Source organism: Anolis sagrei, chromosome 3, assembly GCF_037176765.1.
Source record: "Anolis sagrei isolate rAnoSag1 chromosome 3, rAnoSag1.mat, whole genome shotgun sequence".
Classification (NCBI taxonomy): domain Eukaryota; kingdom Metazoa; phylum Chordata; class Lepidosauria; order Squamata; family Dactyloidae; genus Anolis; species Anolis sagrei.
The window spans coordinates 79,943,620-79,970,553 of record NC_090023.1 but is presented as its reverse complement, the minus strand read 5'-3'; the positions used below and the strand labels follow the sequence as shown (position 1 = coordinate 79,970,553).

Sequence of the window (26,934 nt, the reverse complement as noted above, 5' to 3'; positions counted from 1 at the left end):
ACCCTTTTCCTTATATAAGTGTAGATGTCTCTTAGCTTTCAACACAAACAACAAGATCCAGACCACTGACTATAGAAGAAGCAAACCTGTTCATTTCCATAATCCCTGTGTTTAAAGTTTGATTAGTGTAGTGGCTTGCAGACACAGAATGAGAAAGTGGAGTGGAAGTTAAAAGCATGTTAAGTGTATGGATAATTAGCATGCACAATCAAAAGGGGAAATAAGCTCTTGCAATGTTATAGTAGCTTTCACTTCCTTTCACTGGATTTTTTTTTGAAGTCACAACCCTCACAATAAGCGAAGCTAGTTCAGTTTCATTTGTGCAGTCACCATCATGGGCAACTGGGTGGAAAATGAGGGGCTCTCCATATTTGTCATTGTAAGTACAACAACCATGCATTTTTAAGTGAAATTCAAATTTTGTATTTGATTAGTTTTATGAAAAACTCTATCCCTTAACTTCTAATTTTGTGATATCTTCCTAGCTTTTAAAACATTGTATTAACAACAGAAATGTTCTTGAAAGTCACGCATCAGAAGGTGTCGTTATGGTTTTGTGCCTTCAAGTCATTTCCGATATATGGGAATTTTAGGGTGAACCTATCATGGGTTTTTTCTTGGCAAGATTTGTTCACAGCTAGTTTACCTTTGTCTTTCTCTGAAGCTGAGAGTACTACTCATTAAAAATGAGTTACTCCCGTAAGGAAATGTGTATTCCTTGAGTTTAGTCAGTTTGGTCCCAAATGCATAACTAACAAAATGGTTGCATTCTGGAATAGGTAGGAAATGAGATGGATACAAACATCATAGCATAGAAAAACTGCTGAATTCTCTGGGTTCCTTGTTGCGCATTAGATTAGAGCAGTGGTTCTTAACCTGTGGGCCTCAGACCACCAGTGGACAATTCTGCCAGCCAAAATGAAAGTTCTGCATTGGGCTCTCTTATAGCTGGTCAACTCTTGATTTGTACAGTCTGGGGTTCATGAAGTATAGTGAATAATTTTTCTTGTCTGCTATTTTGCACCACCTTCTGTTTAGTGGACCATGATGCTGTTTTAAACCACAAACCAGAACCTCCCCTATGTTGTAAAAACCTGGAAATAATTTCAGATCATATGTTTCTTCCTTCAGTTTTTATGGCTGGGTTTAAATGTCTTCCTCTTCTGGTGGTTCTACCAAGTATATGATCTTGGGGAACAGTTCTTCTACACAAGAGAACTTCTTGGGGTAAGTGCTAGATCCCTATTTTTCATATACAGTAGAAAAATAAGATTAACTTCATTAGTCAAAAGAGGAGGACCCCCCTTTAGCAAACAACGGATTTTCTGAAATGTTGCAACTTTGTGTCAGACTATTATTAAATTCAGCTTTCCTGTTATGTTTCTTTCTGTTCACTTTTAAGCAATCCTAAAATATCTGTTGGGTGGACTTCCTCACATTCACATTTCCCCTTTTTTTCTCCCACTTCGTATTAGATTCCAATGTTCACTTTACCACTTCAAAAGTGAGTTGTTATTTGGAAAATGGTGATGACATAATGACTCTACTAATTGCCAATTAGTTTCTGGAAAAGTACAAAGTGTTGGATATTACTTTTAAATCCTACACATTATGGGTCCAAGTTACCAATGAGAATTTGGGGATTAGAGTACAGTACACTGGTTGGTTGCTTTCAAATTTGGATTCAACCACAGAATGCTGCCTGACTTACCTGGAAACCACCAGTTGGCACTCCTTGCAGCGGAGTCTGGCAGGGCAGCAGCCTTAAAATCAAAGAAAAGGTGAATGAGCAGTGGTTAGATAAATGCTATGTGAACTTTTATAATATGGGGGGAACGGCAAAAAGCAATGGATCCTCACATTATCTAAATGGTCACCATTATATAGCTTGTTTGAGGATGAAGAGGAGTGCTGGCTGAAGAAGTTGAATAGAGCAAGATTTTAAGAGTGAAGGATTTATATAATAATGGAGGAGAATTGATGGATTTTATAGAGTTGGTTTAAAATCTTAAAAGATGATGCTGTCAAGGTGATGCATGCCATTTGCCAGCAAATATGGAAAACACAAGAATGGCCATCAGACTGGAAAAAATCAACTTATATCCCCATACCAAAAAAGGGAAATGCGAAAGACTGCTCAAACTTCCGTACAGTTGCCCTTATTTCTCATGCCAGTAAGGTAATGCTCAAGATCCTGCAAGGAAGACTCCAGCAATACATGGAGCGAGAGTTGCCAGATGTTCAAGCTGGGTTTAAAAAAGGCAGAGGAACGAGAGACCAGATTGCCAATATCCGCTGGATAATGGAGAAAGGCAGGGAGTTTCAGAAAAACATCTACTTCTGCTTCATTGACTATTCTAAAGCCTTTGACTGTGTGGATCATAATAAATTGTGGCAAGTTCTTGGTGGGATGGGCATACCAAGCCACCTTGTCTCTCTCCTGAGGAATCTGTACAAGGACCAAGTAGCAACAGTCAGAACTGACCACGGAACAACAGACTGGTTCAAGATTGGGAAAGGCGTACGGCAAGGCTGCATACTCTCACCCAACCTTTTTAACTTGTATGCAGAACACATCATGCGATGTGCGGGGCTGGATGAATGCAAAGCTGGGGTGAAAATTGCTGGAAGAAACATTAACAACCTCAGATATGCAGATGACACCACTCTGATGGCCGAAAGCGAGGAGGAGCTGAGGAGCCTTCTAATCAAGGTGAAAGAAGAAAGCGCAAAAGCCGGGTTGCAGCTAAACGTCAAAAAAACCAAGATTATGGCAACAAGAATGATTGACAACTGGAAAATAGAGGGAGAAACCGTGGAGGCCGTGACAGACTTTGTATTTCTAGGTGCAAAGATTACTGCAGATGCAGACTGTAGCCAGGAAATCAGAAGACGCTTACTTCTTGGGAGGAGAGCAATGTCCAGTCTCGATAAAATAGTGAAGAGTAGAGACATCAGACTTGCAACAAAGATCCGCCTAGTCAAAGCCATGGTATTCCCTGTAGTCACCTACGGATGTGAGAGCTGGACCTTAGGGAAGGCTGAGCGAAGGAAGATCAATGCTTTTGAGCTGTGGTGTTGGAGGAAAGTTCTGAGAGTGCCTTGGACTGCGAGAAGATCCAACCAGTCCATCCTCCAGGAAATAAAGCCCGACTGCTCACTGGAGGGAAAGATACTAGAGACAAAGCTGAAGTACTTTGGCCACATCATGAGGAGACAGGAAAGCCTAGAGAAGACAATTATGCTGGGGAAAGTGGAAGGCAAAAGGAAGAGGGGCCGACCAAGGGCAAGATGGATGGATGGCATCCTTGAAGTGACTGGACTGACCTTGAGGGAGCTGGGGGTGGTAACGGCCGACAGGGAGCTCTGGCGTAGGCTGGTCCATGAGGTCACGAAGAGTCGGAGACGACTGAACGAATGAACAACAACAACATAGAGTTGGTGGGAAAACGTGGAAGAGAAAATTGGTTGAAATTGAGAGCACTATGGGAAATGGTTAAGAATGGAGTAAAAAGAGAGGAAAATAAGTTAGATTCCCTGATCAGACAAAGGGAAGAAGGTAAAAAAAAGGGGGGGGGGGAGCAGGAGTAAAAGAAACAATGCTTAGAATGATAATACAAAAATGGAGTAAGGAAAGCATACTTTCAGAGGAAAGGGTGGAAAAGATAAAGGGGGTAAGTACCATTAAAATGGAAACATTTTAAGAATTAGTAAAAAAATATTTATCTAAAGTGGTATAGAACCCCAGCTCAGCTAGAATATATGATAAAAGGGTTCAGCTCAAACTGTTGGCATTGTAAAAAATGGAAGGGATGGTTTACACATATGTGATGGGAATGTGAGGAAGTGCAGAGATTCTAGAAGAGGTATTAGAACAAATAAATGGGTTATTCAAGGTAAATTTGTATATTGGGTCAGGACTGTTGGAAATTGGAACATTGGGCCTACAAACACTGAAGAAAGAAGACCAACAATCTTTGATGGCGATGGTTAAAGCTGCCCATCTTGTAATAGCATTGGGATGGAAGAATTAAAAAATTGACAATGGACAGATGGAACGAATAAACTTATGAAAAAGTACAATAGGATATTATGGGAATAATACAACATGATATACCATGGCCTATAAAAAAATACAAAGAATCAAAGAGAACTGGTTAAGATATGTGAAATGGATTGAAGAAGGGAAACCTAATGTTCAGATAAAGGAGAAAATGGACAGAATCCTGGAATGGCTACACTTAAAAATGCTTTGTTGTAAAGTTGGAGGGAATGGGGAGGGAAAAACGGGAGTAAAAATGTAATGGTTTATGAATGTATATAAAGTAAGTTTATTTCAATGGACTAGATGGATACCATTACAATAAAAACATTAAAAAGAAAGAAAAATGCTATGTGAGCTCCCTGATCAGATCCATCCCAAGAATGCAATTCTTTTGGAGCCTTCGCTTTCTCATATTTATTAATGGTAATCACAGGGGAGGCATATGTGGGGCTGGCCAATGAAGGAGAATGTTTTGTGGAAGAGCTCACTTAAAGTTGATTAAACCAATCAAGTGAGGTGTTTTTTAACCAAAATTATTTGGTCCCTAGTCAAAGTGTGGTTCTGGTCAAGTGGTCCCTGCTCAAGTACTCCCTGGTCAAAGTGGTCCCTGGTCAAAAAAAAATTGGGAACCACTGCTGTATATTAATGTTTACCAACCCAGGGCTCCCAAAGTGCATTGGACTTTGGTTTCCATCATCCACCACCCAACATGAAAGTTTCTGTCCAATCTATCTAGAATGGAGCCCATGTTATGTTAGACTACTATATGCAGTCTAATGTTGATTCACTTGGTTCATAAAATTCAAATCCATGAATCTTCCAATTTTGTCCCAATGCATTCTTGAGATGATGTCTTTTTGGTGAATCACGATGCCATTTGCTTACATTTAGCCATACCTGGCACTGGCCCGGGCACCTGCAGCATGTCTGAATTTCAACTGCATGTTGGTTCTGCTTCCTGTGTGTCGAAATCTGCTCTCCTTCCTCAGAGGCTCAAGTGCGGTAAGATTTACATCTCTCTTCCTGTTTAGTGAAAAGTAACCACCATTCTGTGCAGATAGTGTTTGGTCTGAATTATCCTAATATACCTTGTTTTTGTTTGGTTCATGTTCTATTCTAACAAAGCTTCTCAGAAGATATTGTGTGAAAACTTTTCTGTGTCAAACATATATGTCAACAGTCATGATAGATTCAATATTTTTTCCCCTTGGCCCTTACTGTTTCCAAAAAAATGTAGACAAGCTTTCAAAATATCAAGAAGAGTAATATCACTTTTGCTTAACTATAAATCCTGCCTTTCCTAAAGTTTTATCCTCTCCCAGCCAGGAAAATGAATTCAAACTGCCTCCAATCACTTATCAGATATAGGAAGGACTCTTGTCAGGGGGCTCTGAACCTGAATGTTTTGCTTTCTGCCAAGAAGGGAAGAGAGAAGACAAATAAGCACCAAAAAATCTCTTGTGGGGCAGGATGGCAGGAGAGTGAAGCCTGCATTGAACACAGAAGGGAAAGACTCACCCAAATATCATCTAACCCATGGTGATTATGGATAGCAGAATCCAGTCCACATCACCATGTTTTCCTGTGCACTTCCATAATATAGTCATAGAGCTGCACTCAAGCATGCCTCCCACATTACTTTTGATTAATTAGTATGTTGTTTTTACAATTCACATTTCTAAATGTAAACTTAAAACATTTTACACTTGTAATAATTGTGTAATTTGATAAGCTTCCTGTCGAATATTGGTTAAGGACTTTAAGATCATTTGGGGAGGCCCTGCTCTTGGTCCCGCCTTGTGCCTTCGTCACAAGTACATCTGGCGGGGATGAGAGACAGGGCCTTTTCAGTGGTGGCCTCTTGGCTATGGAATACCCTCCCTAGGGAGATCAGATTGGCTCCCTCCCTCTTAACGTTTTGGAGGCTAGTTAAAACATGGTTGTTTGAGCAAGCATTTACAAATGCAGAGTAGCTAATATAGGAAATCGAATGACTTGATGATGGAACAGGATAATGCTGATAATAAGGAGACGCCAATGTTGTTGTTTTTATTGCTCTTGTTGTGTTTTATACTGTTTTAATGTCTTAGTTTGTATTACGATTTTATGTGTACTGATTTGTTGGAAATCACCTTGAGTCGCCCATTAAAGGCTGAGAAATACAGTAAATAAATAAATATGTAATGGTAGCTTCAGTTACATACTGTAGCTGCTTCAGTTGCATACATCTGAAGAGATAAATCTGGCATATAGTTTCACCAGCCAAAACTATCTAGCTCAAAGTTAATAGTGAAATTGGAGCTACCCACAGCAGAGAATATCATACCATTCAGTGGCCTAAATAACATGTCTTTTAAGGTGTGACTCAAAAAAAAAACAACCCGCAATGTACGACATGGTGTAACTTGAGTGAACATAGAAAGACCCTTCAACATACTAAACAGAAAGAAAGACCTCTCAACATTGTCAATCAGAATAGAACACAAAGGGCCTTTCACTATGGTAAACTAAAAGGATGGTTTTAGTTTCTGATCAGTTTAATAAATGATAGCAGTTTTATTTTCCTCGCTAAATCTAGACTGATACTGTTTTTAAATTACTTTCAAATTGATGAAAGGAGAAGGGCCCTTTTCTAGACACCTCTAACTAGGCATGTTGCCAGAGTGGGACTCCTCTTGGAGGGGAAGTGGCTGGGAATTACCCAAGATATTGCTATCTTTTCGTTGGGGCATTTTGTGAAGTGAGACAAGGGTCTGGAAACCACTGGGCTGAAGCAAGTGTTCCTTAGCTCTTTGTATGCATTTTTGGAAGGATATTATAGCAAATGGCGAGGAAGTGATACCATGTCAGAGTTTCTTCATTTCTAAGCTTCCACATTTGCAAGTAATTCTGAGTTCAAAGGAACAACTTATGCTGTTACATTTGTTGAGCTGCAGGACGACAACCTTTTTTGCCTTCTGAAAATAATATTTTAATACTTGACTGTAATATGTGTAAACTAATTTACACCAGATTCATCCAAGCTGAACATGAAACTTTCCTACTGTGAAGAGCTTTAATGAATAGTGGCAAATAAACCATCCTTCTGTTATTTTATGTTAACTCTGTAATTTCATTTCTGCTTTTGCAAATAACATATATTACTTCTGATACATTTCTGAAAAAAGAAAAAGCGGGGATAGTCACTTCAGTCAACTGTAAAATACATATTTATTTTCATTCATAAATAAACTACAACCATTACCATACAATATACATGAAAAAATTATATTCAGATTTCTTTTTGAAAAAAAATAATAATATCTGCTACTGGTTAGTGCTTGGATAGGGCCACCAATAAATACAGGTACCAGGTACTGTATAATATATTTCAGATGAAAGAACTGGCAAAACCACCTTTTGTTATTCCTATCCTAAGAAAACCCTATGAAGTTCATGGAGTCATAATAAATTGACAGGTGACATGAAGGGACCCACAGACACAAATATTAAGTATTCTAAAAGGGTCTTACATGGCTTGAAGGACTCTGGAGTCTATGTTCACAAAGTTTTCAGCACACCTTCACACCCAAGTCTCCAAGACCGGTGACATGCCCACAACTCTGTGGATCATTAGGCTCGCTCTAAATTGAGGCAAATATGTTTACAGGGCTTGAGTGAAAGATCTTCTGGACTACCTCTACTCTTCACAGTGGAAGCTTCAGGACAATAAAGTCTTCCCACTCAATCTGGATCTCACTCAGTGGTTGCTACTGGAACCCATGTCAGTGGTGCTCTCAATTGCTTTTATCATTGTTGCTGTGTTTATTTATGGCCCACTTTTTCCCTATAATAGAGACTCAAAGTGGCTTACAATAAAACCAATGCAATACAATTGAAAACTTAAAATATACAAACATTAAAATAGAATTAAATATTAATGGTATTAAAAATATCCTTAAAACTGATTAAAATGTATTCAGAGCTAAAACCACCGCACAGACTTGATCTGAAAACCCCCTTCTTTAAAAGCCTGCCTGAATAAAAAGGTTTTAGTCTACCGCCAGAAGGATAGCAGGGAGGGGGGCCATTCTGTCTTCCCTGGGCAGGAAGTTCCAGAGTTGAGGGGCAGCCGCCAAGAAAGAAGGCCTTCTCTTTCATTTCCACCAGTCGAACTTGCAATGGAGCACTAATCTGTTGTGAGGTTCAGTTTGAACTAAAATAGGTTTTGTACCTTGGGCAGTTCTATTAAAGCTTAGACTAAAACCATGAATATATATTGAAATTAGCAGCCGCTATTGATCAACACATTCTATTTGAAGCCTGTCACATCTTCAGTTTCTAATCATGAGCTTCCTGGCCTGTTTTATTTCCCAATTCTTATTGTTGTCATTCTTGACTCCTGGTTAGTTCTCCATTCCTGTCTCCTAGGTCCCTTCCCATCAGCAACCAACCCCCTGAGACCATTTCATTCTATAATTTCTATCACTTTGATGATACTACGTTTAATTGTTGTGTTTCTATACCATCAAATCCTTGGGTTTGGAGTTTAGGGAAGGGAATTCAGAATTCTCAGCCAGGGAGCTCCTCTAGTGCTTCACCAAACTACATTCTCCAGAGTTCCATCAGATGGAACACTTAATATGGAATCACGCAGCCATATTAGTGTGCTATAAAAGAATGATCCTGTCTTCTCCCTCCTTCCATACTATTTTTCACAGTCCTACTTGAATAGGAGTACATTTATTGTTGATGTTTGATAGAATTTTGACCCTCTTTCAGATATTGAAAAAAAATGTTCCCTAACTCCTCCAGCCACAATGCTACCTTTTTAGTATGACTTCTAGAACTATTATGGCCAGTATTTGTAATACTGCAGGATTTGAGGGATTACAATCCAAAAAAGTGAGCTTTCCATGTTCTGCCCTTTCCATACTTGTAGAAACATGAGAGATGTTTAGCAAATGGCACTTCTGTTTACAACTACAAAAATTAAGTACGTAGTTAGAATTATTCATTTATCCTCTCTCGTGTCAAAATACATGTGGCCAACTGTAGGATTTTAAGCTCCAACATTGCCTTCCTTGGGTGTGCATGCAAATGCAAAACTACAACAGAATGAGTTGTCTTTCTTGACTGAAATCCTGTTTGGTACAGCTGTCACTTCTTGCTTGTGCAAAGCCTCGTTTTGCATTATTTCACCTTACTTTCTTTGACCAGTGGAGATATCCCAGCATTAAAACAGGAAATGTGATATTTGCAGCAGATCATTGATCTGCCTGACCTTTCAAAACAGGAAGCTTTGAGAATGTTATAAATTTTATTTATACAGACAGAGGCCAGAAGGGTGTGCTTTATCTTTGAGTGCATTTCTACTCCATTAGCTTGTAAAACTCACAAGAAGTGGAAGAGTAATCTTTGATGTCAGTCTCTTTAGTTTAAATATCACTGGGCATGTATTGCAGAAGATAATTTAGTAAACTTCTGTCAGACACCTAAACTGGAAAATACTTTTACTATTTCAGTGTATTTTTATGCTATATAACATAGGTACAATTCCTAGATAAAGTGTGTTGTCATATTAAATAACTTGAAAAAATGTATAGTTCTACAGTTTAAAGTGTTCAGCTGACTTTATTTTAAGCCACTCAGAGATCTTATGAGGAATGATTGAGATACTGAAAATAAATAAATAAAACAATCCAACTTGATTATAGGAGAAGGTCCAGATCACCTCACATGGAAGAGAACTCCAGTTGACAGCATCTCCTAAAGCAGTAGTTCCCAAACTTTGGTCCTCCAGATGTCTTCTTCAGCTTGCCCAACTATTGGGAATTTTAGTACCTGGAGCATCAAAGTCTGAAACCACTCTTCTAGAGGAATCTGACACATGATGTTTACACCCAGTAGCCCCATTCTCTTTTATTTGGTTTAGCAGCTTTATTCCATGTCAGACACCACATGGACCACATATACTGTTAAATTAATATCAAAAAGTGAAAAAGCTCAAGTTCTTTGTCATTTGTTTACAGATTACAGATACTATTAAGTGTTGTTTATAGTTGGTGTGGTTTCTTGATTATGAAGAAGTTTAGGAAACACAAAGATATCCCTCTTCTTCCCATCTGAGATGAGAAGCAGCAGCAGCAGAAAAATGTTGAAAAAGACCTATGCAGGCCCTTAGCCAGGATTTTGATTTGGGGGGGGGCTGAGTTTGATTGGGGGGGCTGAGATCTACCCTAGCAAACCTTTTGCATCGTTATCCCAATACCCCCATGCCTATGGGATATATTGAACATGGTGATCAGATCATGATATGAATAAATAATGTTCCAGTAAATAATGTTCCAGTAAGGCAATCTCATAGACCACCCTGAGAATTTCAGGGGGGGGGGGGCTGAAGCCCTTCAAGCCCCCCCCCCCCCGGCTACATGCCTGCTTCTCTGTGTTATGATGCCTGCCCCAATTAGCATGCTGCTGTCAGGTGATAGGCTGACATTGTTTTGCTCACCTCAGGTGACAAAATATTTTGGACCTTTCCTTATTTAGCAATGATACAGTCTTACCATTTACCCATGGGATATGGCAAGGTAATTAGGGCATTGCATATGCAGAAAATGTTCAGAGCTGAACATACCTATATTTCAGACTCCACTTCCATGCCAAAGGTAATAAAATAGTAGGAACACTTGCTGTTAAGGACTGTTTGAAATTATCACACAAGACTCTAAAAAGAGGGCTGGCATTGTAAACTCATCTAGGGTTTAAGCTGGAGCACCTCAGGATAGCAGATAGCCACTCTTGCACCAACACATCCCCTAAATGCTTGAAGAACCTAGCAGGCACTTTTAACTTGCAACAACTGCTAGGACTTGTCTCCTCCCAATCCATGTGCTGCCCCTGTTTGTCCATGCCACTCCCCCCCCCCAGAAGATTTGCATGCCTCAATAAGTTCAGAATCTCACAACAACAACAACAACAACAACAACAACAACAACTTCTTTATTTTTATACCCTGCCTCCTTCTCCCCAAAGGGACTCGGGGCGGCTTACATAGGGACAAGCCTGAAAGACTGCAGTTAAGCAGTTGCACAAGTTCACAAGCACTATCTCTCAAGACACCTTAGATATTAATTAAAAAGGAAATAAGTATTTTACAAATGCATTTTCATGTTCTGTGTATTCTGAAAGAGAGAGGAAGCAAGGGTGTCGTTTGCAGCAGTTCACTTCTATCACATTGCTTGAATGTTTACAAATGAACAAAGGAAAGTAAGAAAATAGTATAGAAATGCCTAACCAATGGTGGAAATTCCAATAAGTGACTGAATTGCAATTTTGTAATTTATTTCTTTTTTTAAAGAAAGGAAGCAATTGGGGAAAAGAGGACAGTTAAAGCTTTGCAGCCAGCTCTCTTCTTCTTCTGGTCTCTGAAAGTAAAATGACTATGGCCATGGAGAAGTGAAACAATACAAAGTGATGCCCACAGCATGCCCAGAATGGCACGTCACAGTCTCCATACTCACTGCTGAAGAGTTTTTGGATTTATCACACACCTGAAAACTTAATTCAAAGCACTTTCATCTATCTAAAAATGGTTGTTTGTTTTTTGAAATGAATTGCAGACTGGTTTGAAGTGAGTGTAATTAGAATTTGGTTTGTGATTTGGAAACGTCTGACCTGTGCTGATAGTTACATATGATAATATGCTCTTTAGCTCCCTGTGATTTTTGAACAACAGCTATGAAACCATTTTCTCATGTGTAACAAAGTTTCTTAAAGTATCATAGAATTGGTTTACATATCATGGTTAACCTTGGAACTCTGAAGGAAACATGGGAATTGTATTTCTATGAAATGACAAGTAGAAATGTATAACACAAAGTTTCTGAATCCTTACAAAATTTCAACTTCATATGTTCCTTTGAAGAACATCTTTCCAGCCAAAATGGAGAAAAGTTACTTTTCAATGATAATTCAACTTACGTCCTCAAGGCTCTCATAGCACCCAAGATATTGGGTGCTATGACTAATGATTGAACTAACTTTGCTGCATTACAGTTAATATGAAAAGCTCCGACTCAAGCATGCTCTTCTCTATCTGTGAATCCTTTCATTTCATTTTATGGCAAACCATTATCAATCAGAATAGCAAACCACAGTTTCACAACACCACAACTATAGATAGATGTGAGAAGAATGGACAAGAAGAGATGAGAAAATGAGGAAGAGGTTGGCATAACTATCAAACACAATTTTCATTAGTGTTAAATGAACAAACATCAGGGTGTGTGAAATTTGTTATGCCTGTGCATCTTCCCCCCAAATAAGACCCTCTGTGTAACAGTGATAGATTTTCCACCTTACTATATAGCTTTAGCAAAGTTTGCTTGCAGTCTTTTTGATGGAATTTCTTAGCACAATCTGCAGTATGTTATGGACTTAACTGGTATAGGCTGGGTATGAAGTTCAAAACCATGCTTCATGCCAAAATCATTCTTCAGCACATAATCAGTTTTGTTCCTTTCCCACCTATATCACCACAGACAAATGTATTTATCCAGACTTTCTCTTTTGTATCAATAGTGCTGCTCAGTGCGTGTCAGAAGACAACTGGACAGAAACCTCACTTTTCACAAACTGGTTGCCTGGATGATTGCACTCCATACTAGTATGTGTTTTGAATGTTTACATTATTATTCAGTCTTATTGCTTCATCAGAGCACAATTATCAGTGAAAGAAGTGGCAAACCATCTGTATTTGTAGTGAATTCCAAAGTATCATAGTAGTTATGATAGTATTGGGTTGCTGGGATTTTTTTAAAAATTGTGTGTGTGATATGCTCAACTTGCTAATTAGCTGTCTTATTGAAGTTGAAGTTATCTTAGGGGTGATGGTGGTGTCCCCTTAGCTTGTTGTGCTAAGATGCCCATGTTGAAAGTAGTTATGGACATTATGTCCACAACTACCATGTGTCTGACCCAAAAGTATATCTGCCTACACCTGTGTCACAAAGCCCTTTTTAAAAAAACATTGTTTTCTGTGCTGAATGGGAAGATAGTGATTCTGGAGGTGAAGAACCTTAGATAATTCTGTTGTCATGGACTTATCCGTGGTGAGATTTAGATTTGCTGAGACTCAGAGCATTTGCAGGAGTGGGAGCCAATTAAGGAGGCCAAGGGATGTGAATGGTTTCTTGTTGCCTCAACTGGTGATTCTGTCAAAATTCTGGTTGATTTCTTACATGGGAAAATGACCAGGGTAAATGTCACTGGTAAAACACACTTTCTCACAGAATGGAGCCAAAGCAGCCTCCTGGTTTTCTAGGGAGCTGATGGCAATGGAACAAGTGAAATGGTGACAAGGTTAATGGAAGATACAAGTCCCAACAAACAGGCCAAATACCAACTCTGTGTTTGCAAAGAGCCACCCAGCATAGTTGTTTCAAGTGTCAGATGTCTATTATACCCTGGACTGTGATAAGAAAATTCAGATTACTTCTGAAGAATTTTAGTTTGGATGCTTCAGTTGATAAAATACACATTTGGCCACAGCTGTGCAAAGTATGTTAATCAAATGAAAACACCAACTCTAACAAATAATATATATACGCACACACACATTTTGAAGGTATTTTAAGTATGATTTCCTACACAGCATTAATGCATTTTCTATTATTTTAAAAACTTTTTCTCTTTAGCAATCCATACGATAGCCCACTTATTTAATGTTGAAAGGTTGGTTGATGCGCGAAACGAAGAGACGAAAACTATTCAGGCTGTGCTGTCTGGTTTGGGTGATCGGAAAGATGAATCCTACTTGAATTTTGCCAGAAAGAAACTTATGGTAAGGGACCATTTTTCTTGGACAAGTTGTTGGTTAGTGATTGTTCCAATCTACTGTTCCACTAACATGCTTTCTCATCCTTTATGGGATGTTATTGCCTCAACTTAGATGTGATGGCTTCCCAGATATTGTTGGACTGTAAACACAACAACCATAGTCAGTGTGATCAAGAATTTTTAAAGTAATAGTCAACTACATGTGAAGATTCACGGATCCCCTTCTCCTTCTTTAGCTATTATCCAGCTGTGTTAGCATTGCTTATGTTGGCCTTCTTTTTCTGTCACAGAATCCTGAGGGTGGTCTCTACGTAGCATTTACAACCTTGGCAGGACTCACTGGTGTCATCATTACATTGTGTCTCATACTAATTATCACATCATCTACAAAAACAATTCGAAGATCATATTTTGAAGTATTTTGGTTCACCCATCATTTGTTTGTTATCTTTTTTGCTGGTCTTGTCATCCACGGAGCAGGGTAAGTATATGTGTTTATTCAGTACTACCATTAAGTGACTTCATGGAAACAGTATCATAATACCTTTATTATGAACAAGAAACAAGAACAAGAACAAGAAAAAAATCTAGAAGTATGAATTCATTTTCAAATATCATTATATTATTTTCATTGCATTTTAACAAGAATAATTATTTTTTGGGAAATGTGGAGGTACTGGGTCTCTTAAGTAGAGTAATCAGATTGGCGAAGTAAAATCAATCATATAGAATCATAGAATCATAGAATCAAAGAGTTGGAAGAGACCTCATGGGCCATCCAGTCCAACCCCCTGCCAAGAAGCAGGAATATTGCATTCAAATCACCCCTGACAAATGGCCATCCAGCCTCTGCTTAAAAGCTTCCAAAGAAGGAGCCTCCACCACACTCCGGGGCAGAGAGTTCCACTGCTGAATGGCTCTCACAGCCGTTCATGTCCATCCCCTGCTCAAAGGTCTGGCAGAGAAAAGAAATAGCTTACAGTTATTTGTCTACATTTACTGTTTGACAGATTTGATTTAAAATATTATTCTTCAAAATCTTCAGATCCTCCATTGTGACTCTAGAATCAATTTCCTCGAGTCATCCGGGAATTTCCAGTCCTCCAACGTAAATCTGTAGTCATCTCCCATCAGACATTAACCAGAGAATCATTCCAGAAAGCATAGAAATTCCTAGACAGGCCTTACCTTGTGTAAAAAAGATAGCAATTTCTTTATTTGTGTTTTTTCACTTTCTTGGGTGGGCCTTTACTCCCTAATTACTTTAGCATAATCAAGCATAGTATCTAATGGAGGAGGGAAAGAGAACAGAGAAAAGAAGGCTACAGATTAATATAACACAGGAATAAAATATATGTGGAAAAGAAAACAGGAATTCTGCAGATACAAAAACTAGAAATTACTGAGTATACATATGCAGAAATTGGTAACAATAAGAATCCTCACTCATTATGCAAATGCATTTAGGACAAAAGTGTTCCCTTTGCTCTTTTGTACCATTATGCTTTTGTCTCTAATCCGTGATCTTTTGCACTGTTCTCTAATTAGCCGTAGATGGCCTAAATCCAATTATTTGTCTCTTTAATAGAGTGGGCTTACTGAATCAATGGAATTTACATAAATCTTCCTTATTAGAGTCTTAAAATGTAGCTGTCTTGTTCTAATTGGGACTAAAAATTGGATTTATACCTACATCTGTAACACATTATTTCAGGTGGGGCTTTTTCCATGATCTTTCTCAGCTGTACAACTTTCTCAGCTGTACAACTGTTGTTTTGATGTTTGAGCATGAGGCCTTTAAAAAAAAGGATCTAAAGTACTTCTGTATGTGAGATTAATCACTGCCCTTTTTATAAATTCTGAAAACTACATATTAAGAAAAAGAAGAAAGATTAGGAAATGTTCATGTGCTGCTAAATGACAGTGCACACGCTCTCCCAATATAACCATCAGAGAAAAATTTTCATTCTGAAAAAGAAATGTTTAAGTGCAGGAACTCAACTTTCCCTTGCCTCTTTGCTGTTGTTGCAAACATTGCAAAACTTATAACCTCATAAACACTAGAGAATGAATCCACTTTAAATCCCGTTGGTGCTAGGGGTTGATCCTTGCCCTTCCACCTCTAATCTCCTGGACAATTTGCAAATAGTCAAAATAGTGAATATGGAGGGCCAACTGTAATCTGGTGTCAATTTAATTACTATTAATTTAACTGTACATTATGAATGATGTTGGTTGTTATTCTCAGAAAAATTGTGCGTGGACAGACACGGAGTAGTTTAGATGTGCATAAACCAGAAATCTGTGCCAGAAATTACACCAACTGGGGGAATTTGCCTTCTTGTCCTATACCACAATTTGCTGGAAATCCTCCTATGGTAAGATTTATGGTTTGGTTTTTTAAATATATATATTTATAAATTAAGTCTACATAAGATTTTGATGTTTAATTAACAGGACTCAGATGACAGGACATTTGCCTAGACTCTACAGAACCAAACAAAGTCTCAGTTAAGCCTGTGCATATAGAAATTAATGACCACTGGGCAAAATAAAATCAATTAATGCCATACGTGTGTTTTCAAAGGTTTTTAAAGTTGGACTCAGGGCTAAAGGCAAGATCACTCTTCTCAGGAATAGACTTTAGAAAGTTGTTCATTGTGAATGTAGTAACTTCCTATTTCAACTGGGGAAAAAACCCATCCTTGCAAAAGAAGAAATTTTGCTTTGAACAGTTGGTGTGGTGTAATGACCCTGCTGTGCTGTTGTAATCATATTGAGGGTACATAATGCAATTGTATAATCATTGAGCAGAATCATTTGTCTGAACATGTTTCAGGGTAAAGCTAGGGACATGACTGACATATAAGTCCAGCTCCCCAACCCCAAACACCTGGGTCTAAGATAGACTTTTGTGCATTGAGCATGAAGTTCTTAAGAGAACTGAATACACACATTCATTTGACTGTATGTCCGAGGTGCCTGTGAGCCTAAACCCAACCTTATCAAGGTTTTTACTCAAGGGAGCTTTGGAACAATTAACAGTACAGTCTTTGTTATACCTTTGCACACATATAAGCTTAACATACTTAACATATAAGGTTAACATACTGTTCAAGGAACATGGGCTGTGGGGGGGGGGGGGGGGGGCATTATGTGGTCACTTACACCCTTGTCTTCAGTTTTATACCTACATATAGAATCATAGAGTTGGAAAAGATGATAAGACTAATCCAGATCAAGTCCTACCATGTAGAAATACATAGTCAAAGCATTCTTGACAAATAATTATCCAGTCTCTGTTTTAAAACCCCCTAAAGAAGAGTCCATCACACTCCAAGGTAACGTATTCCACTGTCAAACATATTCAGGCAGACATTTCATCAGGGCTTTTTATCATTAATGTGGCTTTTTAATCTTCTCCTGCTTAACTTTCTTCTATTGACAGACATGGAAATGGGTGGTGGGCCCTATGATTCTGTATGTCTTTGAAAGGCTAGTGCGTTTCTGGCGATCACAACAAAAGGTTGTTATCACAAAGGTAAGAAAAAAAAGCAGTATATATGTCTCTCATGCAATGTTTGTAGGATGTTTCTCATCATACAAATATCCCGTAGCCTGTCATTGTGGGTAGTTATTTCAACATTATTTTCCAGTTACCATATATACTCGAATATAAGCTGACCCGAATATAAGCCGAAGCACCTAATTTTAACACAATAAACTGGGAAAAAGTATTTAGCTGAGTATAGGCCGAGAATGGGTAATGCAGCAGCTACTGGTAAATTTCAACATAAAATAGATACCAGTAATTAATTGAGGCATCAGTAGGTGAAATGTTTTTGAATATTTACATGAAACTATAATTTAAGATAAGACTGATCAACTCTGCTTAAACCATTATTCTAAACTTCTTCAATGTAAATGTGCTTACATATCATTCCAATAATAATAGAGTAAATAATAAATGCAATAATAAAAATAAAGTAAAATAATGGAAATGTAACAATAACAGTAATAATAGAGTAAAATAATAAATGTCATAATAACAATAATAATTAAGTAAAATAATAAATGTCATAATAATGTAAAATAATAAATGTAATAATAATAATAATAATAATAATAATAACAGCATAAAATTATAAATAACCTTGACTTGAGTATAAGCCGAAGGGAACTTTTTGAGCCTAAAAAGAGGGCTGAAATGCTAGGCTTATTCTCAAGTATATACAGTACCTTCCAAATATTATTTCCAGTTACTGCTTTCCTCTCATCTGCAAGTGAACACCTTTTCAAGCAGGCTTTGAATGTGTAATTGCTTGCAGGGAGGCCCCTTATGGGATGAGATGATGGTTTGGTGATTATTATAACTTTTGCATGCCTTGGTTGATGTTTCACTGTTTATAGCTATGGTTTTATCACAATTATTTTAAAACTATATTTTAAATGTTACTGTCAGGGTTTTTTTTAGCTGAACATTTTTGTGCATTACATTGGGTCCCATGCCAGGAGAAGTAAGTGAATGCACAAAAAAGTATAGGCTTACTTCAAAAGAGACAAAACTTCAATTCCTGAAAATACTAAAGCTACCAAATATTAGAAGAATTAGGGGAGGTAACTGCACCAAGCAAACAAATAAACAAATAAATAAATGCTTTCCCAACATAGTGGCTGTAGAATTTATTGAGTTGTTGTTTCCCAAGCTCTATCCTAGAAGAATTGAGCCCAATGCTATGGAGAGATTATAAAATACCAATGTATCTCAGGGAAAATAGACATCTGTGTAGCATTTTGCTTAAAACATGTTCCTCTAAACATTTTCTTGGAATGATTTTTTTAAGAAAGAAAATCTACATCCAGTTGAATAGATTTCAAATTTAGTGTTTCACTTTCATCTAATGTAGGTTGGAGCAGTACAAATTTTGTCCATCCTAAATGTTTATGTGTGGTATTCTGAGAGTTCTCTACTTCGTGTCATAGGTTGTCACTCATCCTTTCCAAACCTATGAACTCCAGATGAAGAAAAAGGGCTTTAAGATGGAAGTGGGGCAATACATTTTTGTGAAATGCCCTGCAGTATCCATGCTGGAATGGCACCCTTTCACATTGACTTCTGCTCCTGAAGAGGATTACTTCAGCATTCACATACGTGTTGTAGGGGACTGGACAGATGGCTTGTTTAAAGCTTGTGGATGTGACAAGGAAGAATTCCAAGATGCCTGGAAATTGCCCAAGTATGTACAGAATGGAAAACCTATGTCTATACTAGAAGGGGAAGAATCAAATATTTTTCTCTTAACCTTGCAAACAAGCATATGATGACTTGCTGTGCCTACAGGCATGAGTTACTAGGTGTGAAAAGGGTAAACAAGAGCAGGATCAAACACAAGAGGTTTTCTGAACTAAAGGTAAATTGAGGTTAGCAATATCTGCTGCAGATTCTCCAACTCTTCATGGAGCCCATTTCATCATGAAGGTCAAAACTAAATCTGTGGCAGCACAACAGGAAAGCAATCCAAAGTGTACAAGAATGTACTGGGGGCTGCAGCACAAAGGAAGGGGGACTTTGTGGTGGGAGCCCAGTACAGAGAGAGGGAGGGAGGGGCAAGAAGCAGCAGGTACAACAGCAAGAATTGAGAGGCTGCCCTAACCTAAGCATGCTGTGTCTTTCTCGGAACATTGTAAAGCCAGCATAGATGAATTGGAGTTAGGAGGAGAAGATAGAGATCACACAGCAGATGAGATGTACTTTCTCCCTCTTTGCCATCTCTCATAAGCTGGTTTCAGAGACTGGGGATGAGGTAGGTGACAGCAGTTAGCCCCCAGTTCATGGCACCCTAGAGAAAATGCCATTCTTGGTCCAGTCTAGCAACGTCTTTGAACAGGGTTCCATGCAATGGAGAAGATGTGAGCCTTGCATAATTCTTACCTATCACTACCAGAATGGTACAGTTGTAGCGTGATTCAGGTGAAATCATGCTACAATGCTTAGCTTGTCCTCATAGATGGAGTTCTAGCATTGACCAAAAAAGGTGTGCTAAAATATTTGTAGTGTATTATGTTATAATAATAATAATAACTTTATTTTTATACCCCACCACAATCTCCCCGAAGGGACTCGAGACGGCTTATAAGGGGACAAGCCCAAAAATACAGATTAAAGCACACACAATAAAATAAAATGAAACAAAATAAAAAAACAACAACATTACAATCACAGTGCACATTTTATTCACAGTACTACCAAAAAGAGGGGGAAGGTCTTCTGAGATAACTAGAAGGTTGTCTAATCTTAATAGTACATTAATTCACCTTTGAACTGAGCCTTGCAGTCAATTTTGGTCCCTCTTTATTAATGAAAGGACACTGTTCAAAGTTGGTTCAGTCTGGCAGTCTAGAATTTGCTGTCTGAAAGCTGTTGTGTTATGTCCCACATAAAGTTAAGCTTGTAACCATTCAAAAACCAGTCCAATTACTCTTAGTAGCAGATTAAATATAGTTATATTTTGAAGATCAGCATGATCAAAGATGTCCCAGTTATTCAGAGACATTATATCCCAGTAATGTCTCTGAATGCATATCTTTTTGGCTGTTGGACCATCATAGTATGTCTGGACCAGTCACAGTCATTGTTATCACTTTACCTTTACTGTTCCAGAATAGCTGTTGATGGTCCCTTTGGTACCGCCAGTGAAGATGTATTTAGTTATGAAACTGTGATGTTGGTTGGAGCTGGCATTGGAGTTACTCCTTTTGCATCAGTCCTCAAGTCGGTGTGGTACAAATACTGCAATGATGCCATTAACCTCAAACTCAAAAAAGTAAGTCCGCAGCATCTTACCAGTTACAGCTATTGTTCCTTAGCACTTAACAGTATGTCAAAAGAGGAACTATAAGATAAACTCTGGACTGGATTTAGATTTCTCAATGCAAAAAAAGCCCTTGGATAATTAATATTTTATGTTCTTGTTTCATGTGGATGTAACTGCTTCCAGGAACTGAGATTTAGCAACCTTGTAAAGTGTATTTGTCCCAATTGTTCACATACCATATCGTCTTGTATCCTTGGATGCACAGATGGATGTTCTCTGAAACAACAAGATCTATCAGTGTATGCATCAGAGTGTTAGATTGAGATGAAAGCCAGTATATTTTCATCTTTGTCAATGTATTTGTCAAGAATGATATTTCAGTTCAGAGAATAACATCCAAAAGTTAAACTTCTTCCTGTAATGTGTAATTGCATTAACTAAAGTCTGATTCCATAAATCAAATTGCATAGCTTGTACTTTGCTAGAGATGACTTCCGGGAAAGGGGTGAGGGGGGAGGGAGATCATTTAGGTGAGTGAAGATCACCAAAGTAAAGTAAAATTTTATTTCATCCGATAGAGGGCCTTGGTATACCCTAATTGAAGACCGGAAGAATAAGTAAGAGTAGTGTAAAATATCTGGGGATTTTTTTAATACGTTGAAACTAGCTTTGTCCTCCTCTTATCCTGTAATTTTTCATGCTACAGAAGACAGTATGCTTCCTCACCACACTTCCAATGTGCATATCCAATGTGCATTTCCATATCTGTCACTCCTAAGAAACTGAAATTTTCTAGGCCATTAACTACAACCTAGTGAAAATCACAAATAATCCAGAATTTTGTATAAATGCTTTGAAGTATTAGGAAGAAATAAGAGGCAAATGAAATCACCCACCTAAATATAATATGTGATCATATTTCATCTTTTGCCTTCTAGATCTATTTTTATTGGCTCTGCAGAGACACCCATGCTTTTGAATGGTTTGCTGATCTTCTGCAATCACTGGAGATTCAAATGCAGGAAAAGGATAATGCAAACTTTCTCAGCTACAACATCTATCTAACTGGCTGGGATGAATCTCAGGTAACCAAATTACCGGAGCCCTCTCAAAACAGCTGAGTCTTTCGTTTAAAAAAGTCATCATTGTATTTTTTCTACTTGTGTGAACATGTTGTTTATTCTGAGACAATATTTATTCCTACTTTCCTCTGGTTTATGGTGAACAGGATAGTCTCATTGGGTACCATATAGTTCTAGTTTTGAAATGCTGACACAGATGTTTTACAAAGTATCTAAAAGAATGAATATGGAAGCATGTTATAAGACCAGCTTATAGGAAAGCTAGAATCTCAGTAGACTGGTTTTGTCCCACAGCCATTTGCATTTGTATATCACTCAAGCCTTATGGTTGAGAATCCAATTGGCCCTCCATATTTGCAGATTTGATTTTTGCATATTTGATTTGAAATGTTCTTTCTAGGATCTCTAGGACTCCTATGTGAGTCTGTGGTCAACTTCCAGCAGAAGCTGAACCATAGAGTCATGCTGGAGGATTTAGAGATTCCTAGAGAAGTGTTCTTTCAAGTTTTAAAAGGTCTGTATTTTCACTGAGATCTTGCACCATGAACTCCAATAAATGTGGAAGACTGACTGTAAAAGGCAGGTGGTATCAATAGACATTACTGCTATCAGTGAAAGTAGACTGGCATACCAGTGGTTAGCTTTAGAAGGAACAATCCATTTTGCTTGTTTACATTGTCAGAAAAGGAAATGAAAGAGGTGTTTTCAGATCTTCAAGTGCTCTTGCTGCCTATTACAGGGAAAACCAGCTGATCCCTAATAGCCATCTAAAACACAGACCTGTGCTTTTCATCTTAAGAACAGACAAGCATCCCGAGCTCTGAGGATTACCTGGGAAGGAATCCCACTGCAGCATTGCAGCGCACCCAAATACTTGGGAGTTACCCTGGACTGTGCTCTGACCTACAAGAAGTACTGCCTGAATATCAAGCAAAAAGTGGGCACTAGAAATAATATCATATGAAAGCTGACTGGCACAACCTGGGGATCACAACCAGATACAGTGAAGACATCTGACCTTGTGCTATGCTACTCTGCTGCTGAGTATGCATGCCCAGTGTGGAACACATCTCACCACGCTGAAACAGTGGATGTGGCTCTTAATGAGGCAAGCTGCATTATCAAGGGGTGTCTGCACCCTACACCACTGGAGAAATTACACTGTTTAGCTGGTATTGCACCACCTGACATCTGCCGGGAAGTAGCAACCAATAGTGAAAGGACCAAGGCAGTGACATCTCCGGCCATCCTCTGTTTTGGTATCAGCCAGCACGCCAATGACAAAACTTAGAAATAGTTTTCTAAGATCTACAGAGACACTCGCTGGAACACCTCAGCAAGCAAGAGTCCAAAAGTGGCAGGATCAAACCCAGAACCTCAATTAATGGCTGATACCAAATGAGAGACTCCCTCCTGGGCACACAGAAAACTGGGCGACTTGGAAGGCGCTGAACAGACTGCGCTCTGGCACCACGAAGTGCAGAGCCAACCTTAAGAAACGGGGCTACGAAGTAGAATCCATGACATGTGAGTCTTGGAAGTGCAAACCACAGACCACCTACTGCAATGCAACCTGAGCCTTGCCACATGCACAATGGAGGACCTTCTTGCAGCAACACCAGAGGCACTTCAAGTGACCAGCTACTGGTCAAAGGACATTTAATAGAATACCAAGTCTGCAAACTTTGTGTTTTGTTTGTTTGTTTTTTAATGCAATACAACTGTTTTGATTCACTCCTGACTCAATAAATAAATAGATCTCCGAAGAAACGTAATCTACTCTTGATGTATTGTCTGTGATACCTTTCTCCTTTGGAAGAAAAAACATAAATAGTATATTTTAAAGGGGGTGATTATTAATGTTATATTCCTTGACACTTCAGTGTTTCAATTTTGCACATTTAAGATTAGTAATATTCAGTTTTCTGGTAGTCAATATGTGACATGGGTCTTTCTGTTCTGATCACTGTTGTACAGCTTCTTTTCTTTCCATAAGAAAAATTACGGAGTACAGAGCCATATATCCTTGCTTTGAGATAACAATGAAAAAGATGTACAGTTCACAAATAGTTGGTGAACAATTTCCTTTATTAAGAGATCTCTTTAGACCATACCTGGGACATCCTGGTTTGCAGGCAAATTACAGAGTAAATAGGGTATACTAGAAAGCATCCCATGGATCCTTTACAGTCTACCGTATTTACTCTTGCTGACAATGAATCCATCCCTTTTTAACTGTGTTCACTTCACCAGTGCTTCCACTATGATTCATTGGCTGGAGCTGTGGTGTTCAACTGTGATACTTGTCTTGTACTTTGGGAGTACCTCTCAGGGCCTCCATCAAATCTCATTTCCACTTACCCTCATTACATCACCATCTCCCCTAACTGCTTTCTATAGTTCAGCTATAGGAGGCCTTATGCCTTTTTCATAAGGACATTATGTTCCTTCTTTCTCCCAGGCTACTCATTTTACAGTACACCATGATGCAGAGAAAGATGTGATTACAGGCTTGAAGCAGAAAACCTTGTATGGAAGACCAAACTGGGAAAATGAGTTCAAAACAATTGGAAGTCAGCATGCAAGGTAAATTGACTCTACAGAAGATGCACTCTCTTGTGTTACTTATATTTTACTTTGCTGTGTGTGTAGGCATGCATGCAATATGTGGATGTTTGCATTGTGTCTCTGACTATTTCTGGTAATGAACATTTGATTCTTTGGGCATTATATTGCTTTGAAGGCTGAAAATTCAAGCTCATCATTATGTGAAGAAAAAAACTACCTCTTCACAATAGCATATATAAGCTCATCTAAATCCATGCTGTCTTATGAAAACATAGGAGGGGAGGGAATGGTCAATTGTGAATGAATATGGATAAACTGAATCTTCTAAATTCTCAACTTCACAATATGATCCATTCTCTTGTAAAGCCAAAAGATATGTTTTGAAAGCAATTCAATACCATTGATTTTTGTGAGAAACAGTTACAGATGCACTTGATTTCCCCAGTGACTTTAATAGGAAAGCAAAGTGTTTACCTCAGACTGGATGATACAAAAACTGATTTAGCTCTTTGGCCTCACCTGATCTAAATGCACGTTTAAGCAGAATCATGCCACTGGATTGAATTGTGATTCTCTGGGGTATTTTATATGACAAACTCCAATCTTAAGTATATTTACATGCCCCATTAATTTTAGTGGGAGTTACTTCCAAATAATTTCAAAAACTATAGATGAAAAAATGATGCTAGAAACAAATCTTAATTTGTTTCTAAGCTTAATTATTTAAATTCTAAAGTCTGGCATTTAAAAAATGCTAACATTTTAGGCATTAGGGTGAATTCACACATACACATTCATCACATAGGATGACCTGTGAATCAGTATGTTTCCTTATTGCAAAATTGCCTCAGATTTACCAATTAAAGTTACTGTGACTCATGAAAGAATTGTTGAATAATGGTGTGTGTGGTGTTGTAGGCAACTTGTTAGATTTCTTGTTTTACTCAATCAAATCCTTCTCTCAATGAAGTCCACATGTTACTGATCCTTTTATCTTTTCCTCTATGTTGACAATATTTAATGCAAACTGACACAAAGATTTGGCACAAGACTCTTCTACCAAGAGAAATCAATTGTTACCAGCCAAACCTTCTTACAGTTTGTATCAGAAATCTTCTGGCAGGAAAACGAACAGGGAGTTGAGAAGTGGTAGAGTGAGGGAAGGAATGAGTTATATCTTGTCAAGAACAGGGTTAGCACAAGATGAGGCCAGGATCAACGTAATCATGGCTAGTTTCTTTTAGACTGGGTACTTCATCATGGCATGGTATTGACTCAGCTGACCCATGGCCAATTCTACTTTTTGATGTCAAGAGAATCTTTGATAAGCAAATTAATACGTGTTTTTTCTACTGCATTTAAAATCTTCCATTATCCAATTTCTTTTGTTATCAGTTCCAGGATTGGCGTTTTCCTGTGCGGACCCGAAGCCTTGGCTGACACCTTAAATAAAATGTGCATTAGCAATTCAGATGCTGACCCACGAGGAGTACACTTCATATTCAACAAAGAAAATTTCTGATCATATTTGCTCCACAAAAAAGGAAAAAGAAAGAATAGCTGCATTTTATTCACATGTTTGTGTATATGTGGAGTTTGAGGACAACAAAGTTTACATTGTTATCGTAAACATCCTTCTTACTAGAATTTTTTAAAAAGTTCTAGATTTGCTTGCATTGCTTCTGTATTTGGTACAGCTCTGCCAAATATGCTTTCTTCAATTTAACCTGTTTTGGATTGCATTTGTATACATCCCGAACTCAATTGGACTTACTACAGATCAGTCACACAAGTTGTATGGTTGATTTGACACACCTCTTATCTGTAATTACAAAATTCCCCTAAAAATCTGATACACGTTTTCAAACGCTTTAATGATTAGCTTGGAATCTCCCCTGCCACTTTAGTTTCCAGCTGCAATAGTAGAAACTGTTGGTTCATTGAGCTTGCCACAGACAGTGGTCCAAACAGGGTTGCCAGGTCACCTTTATTCTTTGCTATGCAAGAACTTCACTGGAGATAGAAAAACTCAAAGAGCAGAGGGAAACCTATTAATAACTAGGATATATTTTTCTTTTTAAAAATCATTTTACATGAACACTAGAATAGCAACACTTAGGGTGCCTTTACACTAGAATTAATGCATGTTTGATGCTGCCATGTCATCATGGGAGTTGTAATTTTACAACTGTAGCCTCTTCTAGCAAATTGGTGCCTCACCAGATTTCCATAAGACTGAGCCATGGTAGGTATCGTAGTGTCAAACTGCATTTGTGCACAGGCAATTTCACCCTCTCCACCTGACATCTCAATTTCATACATGTGTGCCTTCAAGTCATCTGTGGATTTATGTCAGTCCCATGGGATTACATAAGGTTTTCTTAGCCAAGGAATGCTCAGAAGTGGTTTATCATTTCCTTCCTCGGAAACGGCCTACAGCACCTGTTATTTGTTTTCAATCTCCCATCCAAGTGCTAAACAGAGATGACACAGCTTACCTTCCAAATTAATTTTCCAGTTCTTTGTTTGTTCATAAGACAGGATGAATGATTGATATGCGATGCTTTAATTGTATGTGCATTAAATTAGAATGTTAATATTTTGA

At 38.2% G+C, this 26,934-nt stretch overlaps 1 protein-coding gene across 1 annotated transcript; it reads left to right on the top strand.

The window, feature by feature from the left end:
- Positions 1-288: 288 nt before the first annotated feature.
- On the top strand, positions 289-26,934 carry CYBB (cytochrome b-245 beta chain). Its single transcript, XM_060770153.2, has 13 exons — positions 289-379; positions 1,132-1,227; positions 4,937-5,047; positions 12,608-12,692; positions 13,723-13,868; positions 14,155-14,345; positions 16,113-16,242; positions 17,313-17,405; positions 18,848-19,101; positions 20,526-20,688; positions 21,618-21,764; positions 24,223-24,347; positions 25,725-26,934. Exons 1-13 carry the CDS (start codon positions 335-337, stop codon positions 25,849-25,851), a joined length of 1,713 nt encoding a protein of 570 aa, XP_060626136.2. The 5' UTR covers positions 289-334; the 3' UTR covers positions 25,852-26,934.